The sequence below is a fragment of the Papilio xuthus genome, unplaced genomic scaffold, assembly GCF_000836235.2.
Source record: "Papilio xuthus unplaced genomic scaffold, Pxut_1.1 DF826938.1, whole genome shotgun sequence".
Classification (NCBI taxonomy): Eukaryota; Metazoa; Arthropoda; class Insecta; order Lepidoptera; family Papilionidae; genus Papilio; species Papilio xuthus.
The window spans coordinates 2,330,653-2,352,964 of NW_013531711.1; the positions used below are offsets into that span (position 1 = coordinate 2,330,653).

Sequence of the window (22,312 nt, forward strand, 5' to 3'; positions counted from 1 at the left end):
GTTAATGATGAATTAATCATTTTATTGTTTTATGTTTAATTGAATAAATTCGTAAGCCCTATTCTACATTTGTTACAAATTAAAATTTGCGGTAAAATCTTGAAACGTGAAATCAAATGTCAGTTGACAGTTATCTGCAATTGACACTGACAGATTTTTTGTCATTATGATTTGGCACTAAGTAAAAATAATGAAAATTAGCGAATAATATGATTTACTTTGTAATAAATATTTTTGGACCTAAAAGCGTAAAATCGTTATGTTTTTATTAAAACGCCCTGACTTGAAAGTAATTTATACGTGTACTCGACTGTACAGGTAACTGGTTTATTTTGTGTGATTGTACTTTGTATCATTCTTATTTAAATTGTTATTTCTCTTGCTTTCAGCTATGGAAGAAGATCTCATTATGACGTTTTAAATTTGCGTAAGAACTGCAGTGATAAAGAAATAAAAGATGCATACATAAAGTTAAGCAAACAAGTAAGCAAGATATTTGATACAATGATAAGAAAGTTCTATGTCATGTCCAATGAAACAAATTAAATATAGTATAAAGAAAGAAAAAGAGTTTTTTTTAAAAACAATTATGAATTGCTATTTATAATATATACTATATTATTTTCAGTACCATCCAGATAAGAATAAGAATGCTAGGGCACAGGAACAGTTTGTGCAGGTGCAGGAAGCTTACAATGTCCTGAGCAAACCGGGGAGTAGAGCTCAGTATGATAGTACAATAGACATAGATATCAACAGTGGCTATGTTTATAGAACACATGTACCATATAAGTAAGTTTTTATTCACATATATTACCAATTCTTCTATAGAACAAAATACTGATATTTTCAAAACAATGGAAATAATAAAATATTCAATTGAATTCAATAATAAAGTCACCCCAAAATGCATGCAACAATATGCAACATATGGGTCAAACAATATCATAATTTTTCTTTTTAAAATTACAGCTTACGTAACAAAACTTACTATGGCTTTACTCAAGATACTGGCAAGGCAAAGACAGACTCAAATTCTTATTATGGCGTCAAAGGTGTAAAGAAGTTACCAAACACAGCAATAATAGTACTTTGTTTTGGTATAGCTTTTGTTGGAGTGCTGTTACAATTTATTGTCATCAGGTAAGTTATAATTATAGCTACTTTTTATTTAATAGAAAATTTTATAGTACTAATTTATCTGTCCTGTTATATTTATAAATAATACCCTAGTAACTAGTGTATAATTACTAATGTTTTGAATGCAAATGGATGGATGGATGGATGTTTGTTAAAAGGTATCTCTAGAATGTATGCATCAATCTTGCTCAAATTTGGTATAGATGTAGAACATGATTTGGAAGAACACCTATGTGTTTGTAAGTAGCCTATGCTACAAATTAAGTTTTTTTTTTATTCTGGGCGGATGAAGGCTCATGCCTCAGCTCCAAGAAATCCATGTTTCAACTTAGCTACTGTCACCTTTGAAAAAAATTTGAATTTTTACATTTTCAGAAACTCATATTTATCCCACCGTCGACAAATACAAGAGAAATCTATGATGTGTGGGGATGAATTGGATAAAGTGCGTGCGGCAGCTCGGGGTAAATCAAATGAGGTAATAGATGATTTTACAGTTTAAGTCTGCTGCATCTTTTGTCTGTTCGATCACACACATGATAGGCGTGAAGTATTTCCATGTGTTGTCTAGTAAGTGTGGTGTGAAATTATAACTTCTAATAGTTTTGCAATAAGGAAAAAATGGGAAGAGGAGGTGAAATCGACATGGGAGATAGTCAATAGGTAAAAGAATTATCCGATTTAAAAGCAAACATGTACCTACTTTAACTTGTAGCAAGTGCATAAGAAACAATAAAAAAATATGTAGGTTTATGTCTTAGAAGTGTTTATTTTTAACATCTTTTAAATTGATGAACAATCAAGTAAGAAAAAGCATGACTCTTTGCCACCGAGAGTGTAAGTGAGAGAGTTGAACAATGGTAGAGGCACTATCGGCCAATGCTTTCAGAGGGGATAGACAAAATGCATTCACTCCTAAGCTATTCCATAGCTAACTTCAAAAATGTATGGAACTGAATAACTTTCCATAAGTGATTCGTTATGGAATCGCCTCGAAGCGATTGCATTTTGTCCAATCCAAACTTAGAAGTTTGTGATGCATTTCTCTTTCACTCCCACCTTTCTTATGACCTTATCACGTCATATCTTCCGTATATTGACTTTTTTACTAATAATTTTCAGACGCAGACAAGAATAATGTTAGAGAAAATAGTTGCAGCGTCAAATCCTTCAGCGGCAACCGCCTCTCTCGGGCAAGCGCTTGTGAATGATAAAAAGTGACTTTTTCAATATAACTGTAGTACAATTTTTATATAGAGTAGATAAGAATCACAATATTTTAAAGAAATTCATTGTAAATAATTTGTAGATATAAATCAATGGAAATTATACTTATGCAAATGGTTGTTATTTTTGTAGTAATCTACCTCAATATTTCATGTAAATATTTAATTGAATTTTGTAGACATGTTGAATATTTTAATAAAGATATTTCGTAAATTTTATTTAGATCATTATTTTCATTTGTAAATATTCAGTTCACTAAGATTCTAGTACAAAAAATAACTATTATTTTACAGTACTTACTAATTAAATTATTTTTATAACAAAGATATTTTTGGCAATAATTTTTGTTTGATTACAACAGATACATAGAGATGTAACTCTGTTGGATGGGTTAATAATAATTTATTATAAAGGTCATCATCATCAGCCTTTGTCAAATGCTGGACTGCTGGAATGCTGGCATCCCCTTTCCATAGGGCTTATATTTATATGTTGAAAAAAATCTTTCCACAATAACCAGAGTTTTAAGCATAAAAGTGTTTTTTTTATTATTTTCTTTTTTCAATCGTATATTACTAATACAGGAAATCAATGAAGATTTGCAGTCGCTGTAATACTTTAAAAGAAAATGGCAGCGATTGTCTCGTGTGCGCGCCAAAAAGTAACGACATTACGTACTCTGAGGTTGTGAAGAAGATAACGTCTTATTTATATTGAATATTACATTTAATGTTCGGAAAACTGTGATCTTAAGTAACAGAAGTAAATATGTAAAGTAACAAGACAATAAATATATTTAATATAACATTTTTTTCAATTTAATTTGTGTAAATTTGATTATTTATATAATTAATGTAAATAATTATAAGAACACAATTATTATTAATAATACTTGTTTTTTATAAGTTTTAGTTAATATAGCATAAAGAAAATAAATAAATTTTCCCTGAAAGTCTGCCGAAATGAGTTCATAAACCGATGTTTGTCAGTTTTTTTAAAGGGGGATGAAAGAGATGGCTATATGTTATTTTACATATGAAAGCCAATGTAACTTGTAACCTCGATAGCTTAATCGATTTCAAAGAATCTAGTAGTATAGTGTCATAGAAATAGTGAGACGGGATTACTAGTTTTTGAACTATATTTTGTCACAAGAATGAATATTGCTAATATTATAAATGCTAATGTTTGGATGGATGGATATTTGTTGAAGGTATCTCCAGAACGGCTGAATGGATCTAGCTGAAATTTGGCATAGCCTGGAAGAATACATATGCTTTTATATAAGTTTTATTTTAATAACTGGCGGTCAGAGACGCGGGTGACAGCTAGTCTAGAATAACTCTTTAACAAAGACACGATCGTAGACATGCGGTGGGTCAGGCACAATGAGGGGCTCGCCGGCCATCTTGATGTCGGTGTACCGCGCCTTGTAGTAGCAAGTAAAGTTGTGTCTCTCAGCTGCTCTTGCTGAGAACTCGCTAGATGAGTCCAAGCGCGCAAGTCTCACGCCGCGCTGTCGAAGTAACTTCCTGAAGGAAACGGAGTGTTTATTTCAATGAAAACAAAATTGTAGTAGCTATATACAATGTGGTAAGAGAACAAGCGGCCACACGGACAAAATAATCAGTGTGTCTAGCACGAATATCTGACATCGTATTGTCATCGTTAATATGGCAAAATTAGTACGAGATTTCTGGTACACTTTACGCCCCATAGGGGTTCAAATTTTGTCCTAATGATTTTAAATTAAATAAAAATCTGGTTTGTCTTGAAAACAATGAATTCTGTAAAAAATATACTCTACTTGTAAAGCGTTCTCGTATTTAAAGATATTTTTAACTAACTCTGTTTCCTCCACCAAGGCGACTAAGATTCCTTTGTTCCTCCAGTCTGGATCTGTGGCTGCTACTTTAACTTCCACTAATTTATCATCATTAGGAAACTTTTCCCAGAGTCGTGATCCCTCCTCTCTTTTCGCCAGAATATGGAGTATCTTCTTGAACTTAGGATCTTTGCTTGCTTCCGCACGCTCGAATAATGTGATGCCAATTTTCTGCAAAGTTACGATAGGGTTTTGATTTTTAAGACGTATGGTTTTTGGGTGCACACATCTCTGGATTTCTTCGCCGATATATTCAAGTTGGTGTTTTCTTTCACCGTAACAAGTTGGATAAATGTACGTATGTAATTCAAAAAATAAAAATAAAAACGCGTTGATACGTGGTTGGCCATCGAACCTAAACGTGTATAGATCGGCCCAGTCTCTACAATATAATAATTAAAAAAGTTATATTTACATCGTTAAGTGGACAAGTCTCGTTTATAAGGACGCCGACGATTTTTCCCTTGCTGTCAACAGCTTTAAAGGACAGTCCTTCGTGCAGCGGCGACAAACAGAACTCCTCCAGTTCCGCGCACTCACCGGTAGGGCACAGCTGGATCTTCTTGTTTAATGGTTCATCCACGAAAAATGTCCTAGCAATAAATATATGATACATCATATGGTGATGTTTTTACCGCCAAGGTTTTTATGTACTTTACGGTAAAAAAGGGTCTTGATAGACAGACGGACGCACAACAAATTGATCCTACAAGGGTTCCGTTTTTTTCCTATGAGGTACGGAACCCTTAAAACATACAGACGAATTGTGAACCTTCTCCTTTTTGATGTCGGTAGAATAGTAATTACTATCAAAGTTAATCTATACATAGAATAAAACAACACATATCTTTTAAAATGCTTGAAAATTTACTAATGACATAAATTGCGACCGTAGTAGGCATAGGTTTTCAAGCAACTTGAAAACAGAAAATATTATGAAGCGTTTTTCCTTCCTGTAAGAATTCCTGAATTTCATATAACTTTACCCTATTTATTAGTAATTCGGAAAATATAAGTTCTTAAAACAGTATTTCGTTATTATCTTGACTCAAATAAGACAATAAAGTTTTGCCCACCTTTTCAGTAGTTTCAAGACCTCTTCGCGATCTTCCATTAAAAGTGGTTCCACAGTGAATTCACATGTTTGAGACATCTTGAAAGTTTAATGTACTAAAAGTAGGATAAAAACAAAATTAAACAATATGGTGCAAATGTTACATTTTCTTTTGAGCAATCTCTTTTGTAAAAAGTTTAGTTGGGTAATTGAAAGTGTTGAATTACTAAACAAAATGTGTTGCGGTTAAAATTCGTGATTTTATATCGTGAGTTTAGGTTCGATTGCAAAGGCGTAACGATAAAAAAATAAATACATTTATCTCTTTTCTAATCTACTTTATTAGTACATGGCTGTAGTATAGCTCTTTTTAACATGTGGGAGTAAATAAATTCAATAGAAAGCCTATATTACTAACTCTTTTTATCATAAATAGGCTAATAAGTAGATTTACTGAGATGTTAGTATAAAATTGCCAGAACTTCATTAGTTTTAGCATCTGGCTCGAAGTGACTCGAAGTGACACTGCAAATGCAATGCGTTGAATTATTTATTTTTAAAACTTTGCCATACAAGTGAAGGGCGTATCACTGACCGATAGGTGAATGCCCTGCAACTCTCGCATAATAACAATAATTATATCCTTTTCGATAAGGAGATAAGAAAATGCATTGTTTAAGACTCATATAGAATATTATATGCACTTGAGTCAACAATTGTAAGCCACGCGAAACCTAACTGTGCTAGACTTATGTTGGACGTTTTTCTCAAAACAATGGGTTATTCACTTTTGTTATAATAATTTGAAACTTTTAAAATTGATGCAATTTCTTGTAATAGATAACTTTCAATATTATTAAAACCATTAAGTACTTTGCCACATTATGAATCAATATTGTATGCAAATAATTAATGCGCAGTAAACAAATTTCGTTGTATATATAAAAGTTTTGGTACGCTTATTTTTTAGAAGATTTATAAATTGTGTTTTAAATATCTTCAACTGAAAATAAATCATAAAAGTAAACAAAGCAATAACCATCAATTAAAATTTGTATAAAATGCCACGTTTACCTTTTCACGACGTAGATCAAACTCTTGATTTATTCCCGTGGACATGCACTTCTATTTTATTACGGATTTAAAAATATTATTTAAATTAATTATAATCAATAATTAATAAATATTTTACACACGAGAGCTTGTCCAGGACTCAACCAGTTGACTTGGCGTGCGCTTGTATTATAACGGTTTGAGATAAATATAGGTACTATGCATTAAGGTATGGTGTTGTTTTTCCTTTTTATATGCGGTAAAACCGGTGAACAAAAGTGATTGAAAAACACGATGTGACTAATGTTACTTGAGATGAAACCTTAAACACTGTCACTCAATTTGTCCGGAATGGTGGTAACTAAACAGCTAATAACAGTTGTTCGTAATTTTAAGACTTGACCGTGACTAATCAAAAGACCGTGAAGTTTGTCAAAGTTGTCAAAAAATAATACACTGCAATAGCCTTTTCAGGGACGATTTGTCTTGAAGTATTGTTTACTTGGAATTGGCTTCTATCGTTTTGGATGATGACAAATAAAAAGTGTATTCCAAAAGTTATTCACAGTTGATGATTTCTAATCAAAGATAATATAAAACGATGTATATTTGTATAACACAAATATTTACGTATTTATTTATTTTAGCACAATATTTAATTATTACTTTTTATTACAATTCATTCTCTTTTCCCGCGCGTTGTCATATTTTTCATGCATTTTTTTTTTCTACAATCAAAGTACATTGTCTTTGTGGCCAGTACGATTTTTAGTTAATATACAATCTCTTCGGCTAATATGTTTAGTTATTGTAATATTCAAAAGTCTACTAACACTGTTTTTAGCACAGACTTTGACTATAAAATAATAAATAAATTACAGTTTATTTGGGTATTTAGGGGTTGTCTAAGTTTTTGAAATCTTTAGCAGTCCGTATGCCCAAAATCATTGTTAATACAAAAGTATTATACTTTTTAACATATCTTGCCCTTAAATAATGCTTTATCGCTCGACAAATTGCTTTGTTGTCTGTAATCATGTCTAGTTTCTATACCTGTTACTGCAATTTATAACTGAATCGTAAATGTGCAAAAAATTATATAAAAGACTAATTAATTCAATAATATGTTTAATTTTTTTCTTTAAATTTGAATAAGACGGATGGAAATTTAAAATTTGATGGGATTAGAAAACGATTTTAAATTTCATGAAACCCACTACAAGACATCTTCGTTTAATGTGACGAAGTTTATACGGAGAGAGTTGAAATATAAGAAATGTGTACCTGGGGGACATTATACATCGACTGGCGTAAAAATTAAAACCTAAACAAGTAATATTACAGCTAGTGAATATTAGGATAAACCTCATGTTTTTATCTAATTCTGTGTCGATTTTTATATCTCAAATACATATTTTTTCTTACCACAAGAAGCTTACAAGGAATTAGGCTTATTTTGTACAATATAATTAATAATTAAATGAAAATACATAAATGGGAGAAAATAAAAACAACGTTCTTTATCTAACTAACTTTAATTAAATCACACGAATACATTGAGATTATACATGCAAATTGCGTAAAAAAAAAAACATAAAAGCGATCAATTGACAAAGTGTTATAAATTTTGAATTTACCTTAATATAACGTGCATATAAATATTAATATATCTAAAGGAACTACATTTGGTACTAAAGAAATAAATCAAACAAAACGCCTGATGGATACGAAGAGCTATTTTGCAAAAAAACACATTGCTATTTCTGAGAACGTAGTTATCTCTATTTTGTTCTATTTATTGTGATCTTCATGCAATATTTAATAATTATTTTCAATACCTTTAGTAGTTTGTTATAATATATCTTTTTTCAGTCTATAATTACTTTTTGGGTTATCACATAAAGTTTCTAGACTTAGGGAAATTCGGAGGCACCAAAATCTTTTGTTAAAAATAAAGTTCCCACTAATCAATGGAATGTTTCGAGGGGGGCGACAAAAATCGTTTTTTTCATATTTTCCGTGTGCATTAAGAGGTGTAGAACTAATGTTACAGGTAAGTCGACCATATACCTCTTAGATTATTAGAGAGTCGATGAATAACTTAATTATAACTGGAATAAATTTACATTATCTTACAAATAAATACAAAGAAATCATCCTTATATTCCAACCACAATAATTCTCCAATGGTTTGTCAACTATCAAAATATGTTTGTCGGTTTATTTGATAGAATCAGAATATCCGATACGATAATTATAAATGGTGTTATCTTATATATAAAATTCTCGTTTCACAATTTTCCCATTCCCATACTCCTTCTAAACGGCTTGACCGATTCTAATGAAATTCTGTGAGCATATTGAGTAGGTCTAAGAATCGGCCATCTATTTTTAATCCCGCGCGGACGGAGTCGCGGGCGACAGCTAGTTGACATATAAAAAGGAACGCCATTTTTGAATTTTTAATTATTGCAGAGTTATTGTGGATGTCCTATAATATAGCTTAGACTTGTTTTTTTTCTTGTAAATGTTAAATAGATATACGTAACAATAATAAATACGTCATTTGAAGTCTTACAACAAAGCAAAAACAATGTTAAATAAACATTATCGTAGACCAAAGAGGTCATGCGAAAACATGCTTGTTGGATATTAACAATATTACATAACAATTTATATAACGATTTTAATTCAATAATATAAATAATTTAGATACATAATAGACCCACTTTCTGAAGCAACTCTTGTTTGAAAGCTGATAAGTATACTTCATTTGAGTTATAAATCGAATGATTATTCGTAATTTATGTAAACAATTCATTGAAACTGAAGTATAACTGATAAAATTATTTATATTTATATTATTAGTGCTTTAAGTCATATTTATTGTAAGATAACTGGAAACAATTTCCTGATTAGATATCTCAAGTGTGGATGCGACATTATTTTACGTGCTCTATATAACTATGTCTTAATTCTAGTGGTAACTCCTTGTTGATGGGTGTTTCTGTAAAATAAATAAAAATTATTTAAAATGAATGTCCATTAAAGACGCTTATGGACCATAGTGTTTACTAGTTTGAAACTATAGTCAGTCGCATCAACACTGTGGCGTTTCCTCACTACGCAGACAAAACTGCGCATTAGGGAAACGCCACTGCGCAGATGATAGGACCCGTTTAGGGGGTCTTTAAAATACTACGGTCAGTCACAGGAGGGCAGGGGGGTGGCTCAGGTTTTTGTCACGTAGCTATTAGTTGTACTTTTTCATAATACATAATTCATTAGTAATTTAAGTATGCATGCAGCCTAAAAAAAACTAGGTCACGTAGTAATGGTATGTTCCCTAACACTAGCGAGATGGTATGACTTCACAGAAGACGGATAAAATAAAAATGTGGTACCGGAAATCCATTATCATTCCTCTTCCTTTTAAAGGAAAGGAATATATTTGATAACATCGAGTGAACGGCATTAAAAAAACATTAAAAATAGATCTGTTAAACTTCACTACAGTATTCAATTTCAATACGTGAACACCATGTTACTTACTTTGCTTATAGCTCTTTGATGTAGACTTTGGCCTCGAGATGCGGCGGCGCTGGGTGAGGCGCGTACGACAGCTCCTCATAGAAAATGCCGTACACACTCCTGCAAACAGAACTTATTACAGTGATCACAGCACGTCTAATTGTTATCATTTGAAGCTCAAAATAGAATCAGAAAACTTGTTATAAGAAAAAACGTATGTGCTAAATTTTGGATTTTATGTTGTGGTGATAGTCTGCTGTACGACATTCTAACACAACAATGAACAGAATTTAATGCTCAGACTGTACAAAATATAATTTATATGTTTACGATGTATCATTAATTGATCATCACAAAAGTCAAATGCTCGGTACAGTTGGCACACGATCGCAGCAAGTGAAGACTAAGTCGAAGGTAAAGGTCCACTATGGGTCGATTCGTCAAATAATGCGCGGGGATAAATTGTTAATCTAGAATCTTCTCGTTAATAATTTTATTTTTAGGCTACAGTTACTCTCTTTGATCAACTCAATTTGAAAGTGTATATTTATTTTAAAATGTATAATAATTCGACTTACTTGTAGTTAAGTCTTTCTGCGGCAGCTGCTGAGAATGCTGAAGTGGTGTCCATACGCATAGCGCTAGCGCCCACTTCTCTGGCTAGTCGCCTGGAAAATATAAAACAGAAATTAACTATCTTGTATGACATACATGTATAGTACACATTAAATTATATTTCTTTTCGTTGCGATAATAACTGCGCGCGCGGCTTAAAGGACGCGACGCACTAATTGACAAATTGCCGCGAGACACACAAAACATTAAGCACGAAGTCACATTTCTAGGGCTGTCAATTTATCAAAATGATCAAGATTTATGATTTTCAACAACAAACAACAATACAAATCTTGCCTGCAAAATCAAAGAATTACAAAGTCCGTGGCGATTCCATTTGGCGACATGTCTCTCGCAAACATACACCTCGGTTTCTGGTGCTTATACCGCCCTTCTGAAGAATTTCATCAAGCTGGATGTTCATCTCGGACGAACATTCGATAATATTCATACAACAATATACATTGAAAGTATATTGCGAAATATATTACAAAAAATGCAATAGACAAAAATTAAACAAATATGTTTGTGTCAGCCCTTCGTGACACGCCTGACTTTGTCACCCATCACAATTGCATAATGCAAGCGTCTTTATTACTGTCACATTATCCTGTCACCGGCTGTCACGCTGTTTCGTTATCAGATATTATCTGCAATAATACATTTGTAATTATTGCTGTTTTTGTTCATAATGATATAATACAAGCTTATGTTATTTATTAATCTTATTAAAGGGCAAAGTAATTGTAAACAGGGTTAAGGTTTTATACAAGGAACTAAACGTATATGCAATTTTCTTGACGTCAAAGTTGCTTGAAGTCCTTTTGAATTATTGTTTTAACATCGATCTATGTAGAATTAAGAGCATCAGTGGCTCAGTGGTGAAGCACTTGACTTGCAATCTGCAGGTCCTGGGTTCGAATCCCGCCATGTACCAATGTGTTTTTCGATTTCCGATTTACATATCTACATTTATCCGACGTTCGTACGGTAAAGGAAAACATCGTGATACAACCTGCACATATCTGAGGAGAAATTCAAAGATATGTGTGAAGACAACCAACCCGCAATTGGCCAGCGTGGTTGACTATGGCCTAATCAGTTAGTTGACAGTTGCTTGCATGCTTCTAGTTAAAGCAATTATAGAAATTATTTAATTACATTGATGCGTTCACAAATCAACATTTGTGATGAATCTTTGGTATGTTTTGAGAACGCTTGAGAATTCTGCAAAATCAAAAAAAAACATGTATATCAGGTTTAAGGAAACTTTTGGCTCGCGCTATGTTTTTTGACATTTTGACTTTGGCTCGCCGTTGACATCATCTATGCAATTACCACAATTGGAATGTTTGTTTATATTATTGAAAAAAATCGTTAACATCATGTATTTTCGTTGCTTATAACGAAAAACCTATTATGTAAAATAATTGTCTGTCTATCTGTCTGTCCACAAGGCTGGAGTACTATAATTTTGGCGGAACTTTTACACGAAAGTAGGTGATGCATGCGGGCATATGATAGGCATTTTTTTTGCGCCGATCAAGTCGCGGACGATTGCTAGTCTAGTAAATAAAAATACTCGTCGTAGTTAACCTTAACAGGACAAGCAGTATTAAAGAAATTGTCCATGACATAATTTAATTATACTGTTAATCCTTTCGAAAACGATAACAATTAATGCAGTTAACATTTATCGATTTACGATTAACTAAATTGTAGCGTTTAAAATCTGGTTTTGTTGGCATAGTTAATTATTGTATTCCTTCATTCAATTTCAATTGGTTATCATTAAAAACAATCGTACTATAATATTTAATATTTTTTTTATTACAGAGGGAATAAACGGACAGCGGGAATACCGAGGTGTTCGACGACGCCCATGGACATGAGCAATACCAGAGGAACCGCAGATGCGTCGCCGACCTGCTACGTCAGTACAGTCTGCTGACTGTCAAGTCAGCTTATAAAACTGATTGACAATATTCAAGGGCGTAGTTAAGATGATAGTCATATTTTTATTCCAAAAGGGACACTTGTCGAGTGGTCCAATATTTTAATGAAATAGTCCCAAGTAGTTTTTGAGTTATCTATACGAATTGTAGGCATCTTATAGTAGTTTTTATAATTTACGTATCTCTAGAGAAGGTGCTCTTGGCGGGATCTATGACAAGTATATGTGTTTCATTATTAATAATTACCTCGTGATTTAGTAAAAGTGAATATAAAATTGAATTTAATCGTGGGTAAAAGTAATTTTTTTTACCAATTAACCAGTTTGTCCAATGTCACAATCTTTATAAAATTAGATTGGCACACCTGTATAAAAATATTATTGTTATCTCTTTTTTATTCAAAGAGAATGAAAGGAATGACAATATCGTTGATATGACAAGAATGCAATTGATATGAGTTGTTAAAGTGCTATAGCAACAAAGCTATACATATTAATGTGTTTTGACCATAACCTAACGCGGAACAATAAAATACTATGATAAATTCCTGAACATAATAAGCGGATCGAAGCGAAAAGAATTGAATAAATCACAATAAAATTACTATTGAAGCTATTAAAGTACATTGTTTGTCCGTTTTAATTTTATAACAAGATGTAATTCGTCATAATTCACAATTGTAGGCAGCCATTTAATTATAACTTAAGCGCAATATTATTAAGATACGGCTCAAGTAATTGTTTACCATAAAAGTGTTAATTTAATGTCAAGGATAAACTAACATGTTACAGATTTTTTTTGTACTTAAAGTTATAAAATTACACAATAAGTTCACCTTGTGGATTATTACAAATAAACATTTTGTAAACAAATGACTTAAAGTGAGTTTCTGAGTCTAAAATCTCTGTATGAAACATATCGTCATCTCTTTCTTTATTTTAAACAAAACAGAGATAAGAATAATTTTTAAACGGACATTTTTGTCATATAAACTCAACTCAATTTATCTTTTTAAGGTTATAAAAAAGCTGTTCTATTGTTGATAGCTAAAATAATATAATGTTTAAATCTTTTTGCAATTATAAAGTTTACTTAATACAGCAAACGGTATCCTTGTTTATAAACTTATATTTAATTTAAAATAACGTGTTTGCTTCTTATTATTTTTTTTTGTTAATGATACAAGTTTAAATAACAGGATATTCAACTACATTATTACATTGACCTATCAAAAGTTACGACTCTTACGAAATCTATTTAGAGATGTAACTTTTTTTCATCGGATTGGAAAAGGCGAGTTTTTAACTTACTCAGATTCCTCGCAGAGCACTCTCATAAGTCCACGCCCCCGCCACTCGGAGTGCGTAGAGGCTATCCGAACCTCCATCACAGTATGGCACTCCTGCGGCAGCTTGTCCCAGATGCGAGCTTCTCTGTCCAGGTGGCACAACAGCTTGAGGATGCGCTTGAACTTGGGGTGCGGACACTCATCCGATTTGTCTGTGTAGTCGACTTCCTGCGGGTGGATATAAATTGTTTATAAGTATTCTTATTTAAATGTACGTTAATAGTTCATAGAAAGTAGGCTTCCCCCCAAAAAAGCCACAAAGATTGGTCCCCTTTATGTCGGTATTTAAAGCAGATATGTCGGACTCTTGCCAACTGAAAATGCAACAAAGTGCCTCGCGCGCCTGTGGCAAAGTTAGGGGAACAAAGATATCCCCCTATCCTGCTCATCAGACCCGCAACCTTAATCAAATCCAAATTTAACGAGGCTTATCTCCGCTATGTTGTTATTTATGGGATCGTCACTTCATTGGAAATAAAAATATCAGAGAATTGAATAACGTTCTTATTTCCATCTAGATTAGATGGAACCAACACATATTTGTTTTTTGAACGAGAGTCGACGAAGCGGATTTTTAGGAGCGTAGTACACTTTTACTTGTTAATCATATACGTAACGGTTCGGCAATTAATACTAGAACATTCCCTAGAATATTCTAGAAGTGATCTATATTAAGTGATTTACTCGAGTAACCATAAATTTTTTTATCTCATTCATCATCTCTGTCCTAGAAGTTAACTTGGATTAAGTTAACGATAATTAGGCTATCGTAACGAAACAAGTTCAATGCAAAGATGATAAATGAATCTTTAAGTTATATTTTTAATAAAACATCGTGTAGACCCCGACTATATAATTTAAAAAGGCAATACAATAAATGTGAAGAATAATATACATTATTATAAATTTAATAACTCTATGAAAATAATTTGTAATTGAAAGTTATGTTGAAAGAGAATTCAATTTGTAAAGGTTCTGACAACAACGAGGTCTTGTATAACACCGGGGACGTAGAGGTGGGGGATTGTCCCCAGGTTTCCCCTGAGGCTCCGTTGCTAGGCAACCTTTTATCGGTTTTCTGTCATCTGTCGCAAACTTGGAACTTTTTAAGGGAATTAGTTTGTGCTCGTTTATTATTTTCCTTTCACGAAAAATGTGGTAGAAAAATATTTTTCTAAGAGTTATTGCTGTTTCTTTTCGAATAGAAATAAGTTACTTATTTAGTTTTTAATATTATAACTTAAGTAGTAATTACAAATATATTGGATAGAATCAAAGGGAACAGAAGTAAACTAAATTGTTAAATTCAGCTAGAGTAATATTTATTTACTTATAGTGCCATATAATTTAAAATCAAAAATCTTTTTTTTAGTCCAAGCCATTTATGTTTCTTAATGAATTAAAAATAAACATAATTAGAAAAAAAATAAAAAAGCAAAAATACGTAATTTTTTCAAAATTTTTAAAATTTAACAAGAACAAAGTTATATTTATCACAAAATAATTAAATAATCTTTTTTAAATTATTTATAATCTTTTTTATATTGCCTTGGTAATTCAGCGGCGTAATTATAATATCTATTCTTGTATATTGTTGAAAAAAATAATTAACAGTTTGACACTTCCTTATTATGCGATGATATAGGATACATTGATCTATAATAATATTATATTTAATATAATATTAATTTTAAAATAAGTTGATAACTTATATGTTAGTAAACGAATAAGCTTGATGCTTATGTTAGGTTCACGACATTAGTATGGTGGAATTCTGACACACGACAGCTCGGTCTGTATTCCATAATCTTTACATTTGGTTGTTCGAGATAAAATATAAAACTACTGAACGTGTTTTAAAAAACTTAAACCAATCAGAAACTTTTCAGTTTGCTGGAAAATAAGGCTTTTATTTATTTAATAATATAAGCGAAGCTAAAACCTAGCTTTGCTAAGCCTGGGCGAGTTTCTAATAATTGAATAATTGTATATAATATTAGAAATAGCTTTATTATAGAAATCATAACTTGGGGAGTAAGGTAAAGTATATGTTTATGTGTACTTTAACTAAGTAAGTTATTATTTTTTAATTATTTCTTAGGTAGAAATACTTTTGTTATTATATATGCATTTAAGTTTCATTTATTGTAAATAATTTTAATAAAGTTAAATGTTTTCTTAGAATTCTATCTTAATATGTTAACCATTTTACTGTTACCAATGCTCTGCTCTATACTTTAGTTTTATTGAATATAATTCTAATTGAATCATTAAAGTTATAGTAAGTTTCATAGAATTGTAATTATATTCTTTGTGCATATTTCCACTTTTCATTTTAGTTTTGAACTAAAATACTGGTCAAAAATACTAAACTAAAACAGTTAAATCTCTTATCGGATCCGTTAAGAGTAACTCTTTTCTTCGGATGGCTTGAAAAAGATTCGATAGAATTCTATATTGCGAACTTAGAAGTCCTTCTAGGTAAAGAAACTTCATGACCTTAGTTGTAACAAAGCCGCCCCCGACGCGGATCGAATAATAAATATAATTTTAAATCGCAACTTCCGCGCAGGTGTTCATTGGTGTTCTGAACGCTGAAACGTTACCTTATAAAATGTATTTATTGTTCTTTGTCACGACCTCATATTTCGCAATCCGTGTCCATAAGTACTAGAGTGGAGATTACCAATTTCTCTTGTACACGTTTTCTACGAACCTCTGCTGCTTTCGCCTTCAACTTGTCAACCCCGAATTTTATGTTCCGACATCATACACTTCCGAACGAACTTCTCTGAACGATCTGGACCCTTTTGGGACTTCTTTTATTAGATTATTGCCTTTAACGTGACGTATCAAGACGATGAGAGCCACTACTTAAACGTGAGATTTGGGAATAGTTTTGAAATTCAAGGTTTGTACGTAAATGTTGTTGTATCACAAAATTAAATGTCATATTATGATTTTTGTTTGCACAATATTATTAAAAATAAAAGTTAATATAAAAGACACGTGCTCAAAGGACCAACAGCGCACAGCCATATTAACCCTCCATACCAAACGTGTCTACACATTCAGTGCGCACGTGTTCATTCAGTTTCACGACGTGTTTCATTTCACAATGTCGCCACCGCACGTGGCCGGATCGAAATAAACAATTAGCCTTACTTCAACTCGAATTATGACTCGTTGATTTTGAGTAAACAATGAATTTAAGTCTCGATACCTTCAATGTATATTGTCAGGTAGATAAAAATAATGATGACATGGAAGTTACAAATTCCATAAAATTGATGTAAGGCATAAAATTGACAACAAAAGAAGAAAGAATTCATTCAAAATTTTGATTTCAAAACTAGAAGTCGTATCGCTGATATTTTAAGAAGGTCTTTTTCCTTTCTCGATCTAATTGTCTACCAAAGATTAAAAAAATAAAAGTAATCTGTAATATTCTTACCTCTCTCCTAACTGTTCCGTTAATAACGATTCCCACAAAGTCTCCGTTGTCGTCAACAGCCGCGACTGACACGCCCTCGTGCAGTGTACTCACGGCGTAATCTTCCAGCTCCAAACATCTAGATTCTGGAGTCTCCAGGAGATTTATTGTCTGGTTCAGGGGTTCGTCGCGGAAGAAGAATCTATTACACAAGTAAAATCATATTTTATTAAGTTATCCAAGCACTCTCTACATTTTGCATTATTAATTAAAAACAAAAAAATGGAGTAAAAGTATTTATAATTGTGAACTACGCAGAAAAATTGTAGCTACGTAGTTTTAAAATAATTCGTTGCGAAATTCGTCTTTGTCTTTCGAGGACTATGTCTGTGCACAATTTTTGTATAGAGTTTGTTTAACATAAATCTTGGATATTCTTAAGTATGACATTACTAAGCTTGTTAAATTATAATTGGTTAGGTTTATCATTAGTTGAACGACCTGGTCGTCTACTCGCTTCAATGCGTTCGTTTAACTAAATCGAATTCTTTATCGTAACAAAAACTAGCTTCTGTTTCTCAATCCGTTCCAAATAATTTACTGCGAAATAGAACTGCTTCGAAGTTTCTAAGCGTTTAGAACTTGTTGATTGTGTTATTAATATCTCCATGTTTACTTCACGCTTTAAACATTAAAATAATGAATTACATATTTTCCATTTTAAAGCAAGAATTGGTAGGAATTTTGATTACTTAGGAAAATACATCCCTTACATTATGATACGTACATTTTTTGTGTACTTTATACGTACTTTATAATAAACAATCATGTCAATAATATCTGCATGGTTCCACTGTTCCATCGAAGGTTCCAACAACATCTACAAGCTGTTACAAAAACTTTGTGATACCTTCTGAGGAAGTCGATCACGGCATCCTTGTCGTCAGGACTGAGCCGGCAGAGCGTGTAGGAGGGCTTGGCCATCGTCCGCGGGCGCAGCTCCAGCTCCGACAGCTGGGCCGGCAGCTTGTCCGCCAACTGAAAAAATACGGCAACGATAAATGATGTTATCACTAACAATGCACCATAAATTTCTTCTTGTGTAGGAATTTAAGGGACTTACATCGTCCACATCAGTGAAATACGAGTAAAGATATGAATGTGTCCATTGTCCATAACCGTTGCTTGCAACAACAAAACAAGGCTTAATCTAAAAATGTTTGTCTTTCGCCAATTCATATATTTATCTTATTGACCTATGGGCACGGAGCCTATCCAAGTTAGGGTTGACTTGGCCTTAGTGAACTATGCTGGCCCAGTGTTGGTTGGCAGACTTCATATATATCTTTGAATTTCATTGTAGATATGTACAGGTTGCATCACGATGTTTTCCTACATGGTAAGAACGCCGGAAAAATGTGTGACATGGTGGGGATCAAACCTGGGCATATAAATTTCTGTTCAGTCTGTCTAAGCCCTTAACTACTGCGCCATCTACACTCTAAAACTCTTCATCTACTGCGACTTATTTCTAACGATCACGCTTGACCTGACCCTCACTAAGCCGTGTTGATTGCATACAGTATGTTTTCTTATTGGATGGTGTCATAAGATGATTCAATGTATGTAGCGCAGTAGTCATAGTGCAATATGACACCAGAGATTCTACTAAACAATTGACAAACTGTGACGTCATTGAATATTGTCATTTAGGGTCACGGTTTATGTCAACATTTAAATTAATATCAAATCGTCATTAAATGGACAGTAAGAGGTGTGCTTAGTGTAGATTCAGTATTGGAATCTTATATTGTTCTATTGATTCCCGAGAAACAAAGATCTTAAATTAATCACAACAGATAATAAAATTATAAAGTCAAGGAGGTCGTAATTAATTTTATAATCTTTGTACTAAATTATTTAACATCAATCTACAACAAAGATCATAAAAATAAATCTAGATACATATTATAAATTTTAATTTAATCTAATAAGGAATTAGCCTATTTATTATTCTATTAATAAAAATTAATTAACATTTTTTTGTATTAATTAATGTTATCTATTATTCAGATAAAAAAATTAACAAATATATTTAACTAAGAATTTTGTTTTTAGTTTTTGTGCATTAAGTACATCTTTATATATAATACTTCTGTGCGTGTGTATGTCACTGAACTTCTCTCAAACGACTGGACCGATTTTGATGAAATTTTTTGTATGTGTTCAAGGGGATCTGGGAATGGTTTAGATTCACAATTTTCATCAAATATTAACTTCATATTAATTTATTCAAGTTAAAGACGTATAGACAGGACAACGTATGTAGGGTCCGCTATGTTATATAAAAAGAAATCGATATATGTAAAGATTTGTTTAGATATGACGAAATTATTTTATATAAAAGAAAAGAATTTTTTTTACAAAAATAACCTTAACAAGTAAGGTTGGATGTAATAATTATCACAATAGACTATCTTGTTAGCAAAACTTTGTAGTGTTTCAAGTGGGCTTTGTTATACCGTTGGTAGAGTCCGGTTTTGTTGCCTTGAATAACTTAACACTGTCCTAAGCCCACTTCTGTAAGGAATTGTACACACTAAATGCCTCACTATTGTTCTTTTCGTAATGTGTATAGCTAGCAGTGTTATAAGTGTGTACTATAAAAATATCCAGAGAAAATGTAAAATATCTGTTGTAAAATTTACACTTGCAAGTTTAAACTGAACTGAAAATATTTACGAAAAAACCTATCTATTTTTGGTTAAGGTAAACATTCTTTTGTTATAAAACAAGAAACAACGCGTAATTAGTATCGATAGTTTCAAAGCTCAGGGTTGCTACGAAATAACTAACATTGACAAATTGTTTTGAATCGCTTTGTTGGGATGAATTAATTTGTGTTGGTCTATAAACAATCCATTGAATTAATTAAGAACACACGAACTCTGCCTTAAGATATCTTACTAATATAAATGCGCATGTTTGGATGGATGGGTGTTTGATTCAAGGTATCTCCAAAACAGCTGTACGGATCTCGCTGAAATTTAACATAGATGTAGAACATGCTTGGAAGAACACATAGGCAACTAATTGGTGTTTTTTTAATTCCGCGCGGACGGAGTTGCGGGCGACAACTAGTAAGGTTATAAGATAGGGTCATGATGTCTGCAAGGTTGATTGATACATTATTTATGACACAAGCTGGAGTAAGCACGGATGTGTTAGTCATGATCCTATCTATTCGTGTATTAGACATAGCCTCGGTTCGTTCCAGGTACACATATTATTTGTTCCGCCTCCACTATATCCGGTTACGTTGCCTTGGTTACCATACCGTATATCCTATATATTTAAAAAAAATAACCTGCTGCAGCCGTTTAATCGTAAAAAATAGAAGAGACTCGTACTGCAGATTTAGTACGGGAAACCTAAGGGCGGTCTTAGTAATTGTAATACGTTTTTGAGTGTGACAGTAAGTAAAATCGTTGGTTTTTTTGCCGCCATTTTAACGTTTTTTTTTTAATTTATTGAATAGTCTGTAAAGCTTTAACTCCTAAGACTTTGCACCAGTAAGTAATATATATAACTGAAATATTAAAAGGAAAAAATGTAAATATTTTTATCAATTATCTAATTATTTAGTATTCATTTTTGGAAAAAAAACATTTTTGCGAACATGAATTTATGGACGTCTGTCAAATCAGCATATATTCCGGGTCTCGGTGACGGCCGGGCCAATTTTGATGAGACTTACTGGAATATAACTAATGTATGTGAGAGTAACGTTAGTGTTTTTTTTTAAATACCGCAGTGACAAAAGTCGTTGACTGCAGCCAGTGTTAATATAATTCGAAAGTGCACAATTAATACATGTAATTATTCATTCAGTAAATTGTAATTACTCGTAAAAAATAGCAATTGTAATGAGTAGGTTTATGTGTCCTTTTAAATTTTATACTCGATTAAAATATATCGATATGTTCAAAGTGCATAATTATCATTTGACAGCGTAATTAATGCATCTAGACTATACATTCCTTTCACTTTACAGCACCTAAATAAACTACAAACATACGAGATAATTTAAATTAATACCTAAATTTAAATTATATGTTTCATTCTCTATCTTTTGCTATCATAATTGGAAGTATCTCGATTACATTCGACATATCGATTCCAAGAGTAAATCGATTACTGCCGCCATTTTTCGGAATTATTGATTTTTCAAAATTTACGCGACTAAATTTAGTAGTAAATGATTTTACCAAATCTTGTTTGGAACCTAACTATAATTTTTCTGAACGTTACATTTATTTAAGTAAAGTTAAAAATGCATATACATTTTTTCAAAGTATGGTGTCAAATAAATTTAATAACTAATTCTGTCTACCCATCTAAAATAAACCGTCTATTAATAAAGTTAATATGTTAATTATGGTGAACGTAAGCGCGTGGAATAAATTAAATTAAATAAATTCAGTAGCACGTTTAAATGAACATTAAAAAGGTCGCTCGAGTGCACACGTACGCCGGATTATGAGATGCCGGCCGTTCTAGAATGTTTACATTTAATACGTCATAAACAATGTTCATTCAATTGTAACCGGGTTCACACTGTTAAGACATTTGTATAAAAATATTGCTGTCCTTTTCGTTCAATATGAGAATAACGGAGACAAATGTTTTACGGTAGTATATTTTGACCGTAACAAAACCGATTTGCGGAATTCTTATGTTTACATTATGAACGGAATGCTATTAAATTATTAGCTAAAGGTAGCTAAACTTAGGATTTTAATATTTAATTAAATAAGTATAGCGTAGCGCCTTTTGATTAACGTTTGATTTCAATTTAATTTTGAATAACTTCTTTATTAATACTTCGCTGAAATTCAAGGCTTTATAAATAAGGTTTTATGAAAACTGGGAAAAACATCTGAATATCGTACGAATATTTGTCAGCAAACTCGACGACCGGAACTAATTGCATGCTCGCGCTAAAAGTTTTCATGCAGATTACAGTTTTGTGCAACAAAATGTTAGAAATATTTGATATTACTTTTATAGA

At 32.1% G+C, this 22,312-nt stretch overlaps 3 protein-coding genes across 4 annotated transcripts in view; 1 reads left to right on the plus strand and 2 right to left on the minus strand.

Moving 5' to 3' along the window:
* The first annotated feature begins 195 nt into the window (after positions 1-195).
* Positions 196-3,174, plus strand: DnaJ-13 (DnaJ (Hsp40) homolog 13). The gene is made up of 7 exons (XM_013317327.1): positions 196-318; positions 390-483; positions 629-792; positions 973-1,143; positions 1,516-1,618; positions 2,263-2,357; positions 2,952-3,174. Exons 1-7 carry the CDS (start codon positions 260-262, stop codon positions 3,082-3,084), a joined length of 819 nt encoding a protein of 272 aa, XP_013172781.1. The 5' UTR covers positions 196-259; the 3' UTR covers positions 3,085-3,174.
* Positions 3,175-3,627: 453 nt separating this feature from the next.
* On the minus strand, positions 3,628-6,760 carry LOC106121608 (dopamine N-acetyltransferase). Its single transcript, XM_013317325.1, has 5 exons — positions 6,381-6,760; positions 5,329-5,422; positions 4,668-4,845; positions 4,215-4,423; positions 3,628-3,899 (listed from the first exon to the last, which is right to left on the minus strand). Exons 2-5 carry the CDS (start codon positions 5,403-5,405, stop codon positions 3,701-3,703), a joined length of 663 nt encoding a protein of 220 aa, XP_013172779.1. The 5' UTR covers positions 5,406-5,422; positions 6,381-6,760; the 3' UTR covers positions 3,628-3,700.
* A 3,151-nt stretch (positions 6,761-9,911) lies between these two features.
* Positions 9,912-22,312, minus strand: part of Aanat (arylalkylamine N-acetyltransferase) — a 50,709-nt gene continuing 38,308 nt past the window's right edge. For both annotated transcript variants that reach the window (XM_013317598.1, XM_013317597.1), the window contains exons 2-6: positions 18,152-18,279; positions 17,263-17,443; positions 13,771-13,976; positions 10,469-10,558; positions 9,912-10,010 (exon numbers count right to left, since the gene is read on the minus strand). In XM_013317598.1, coding sequence (XP_013173052.1) covers positions 9,917-10,010; positions 10,469-10,558; positions 13,771-13,976; positions 17,263-17,443; positions 18,152-18,225 — 645 coding nt within the window. In that variant the 5' untranslated portion in view covers positions 18,226-18,279 and the 3' untranslated portion in view covers positions 9,912-9,916. The remainder of the gene's footprint in view (positions 10,011-10,468; positions 10,559-13,770; positions 13,977-17,262; positions 17,444-18,151; positions 18,280-22,312) is intronic.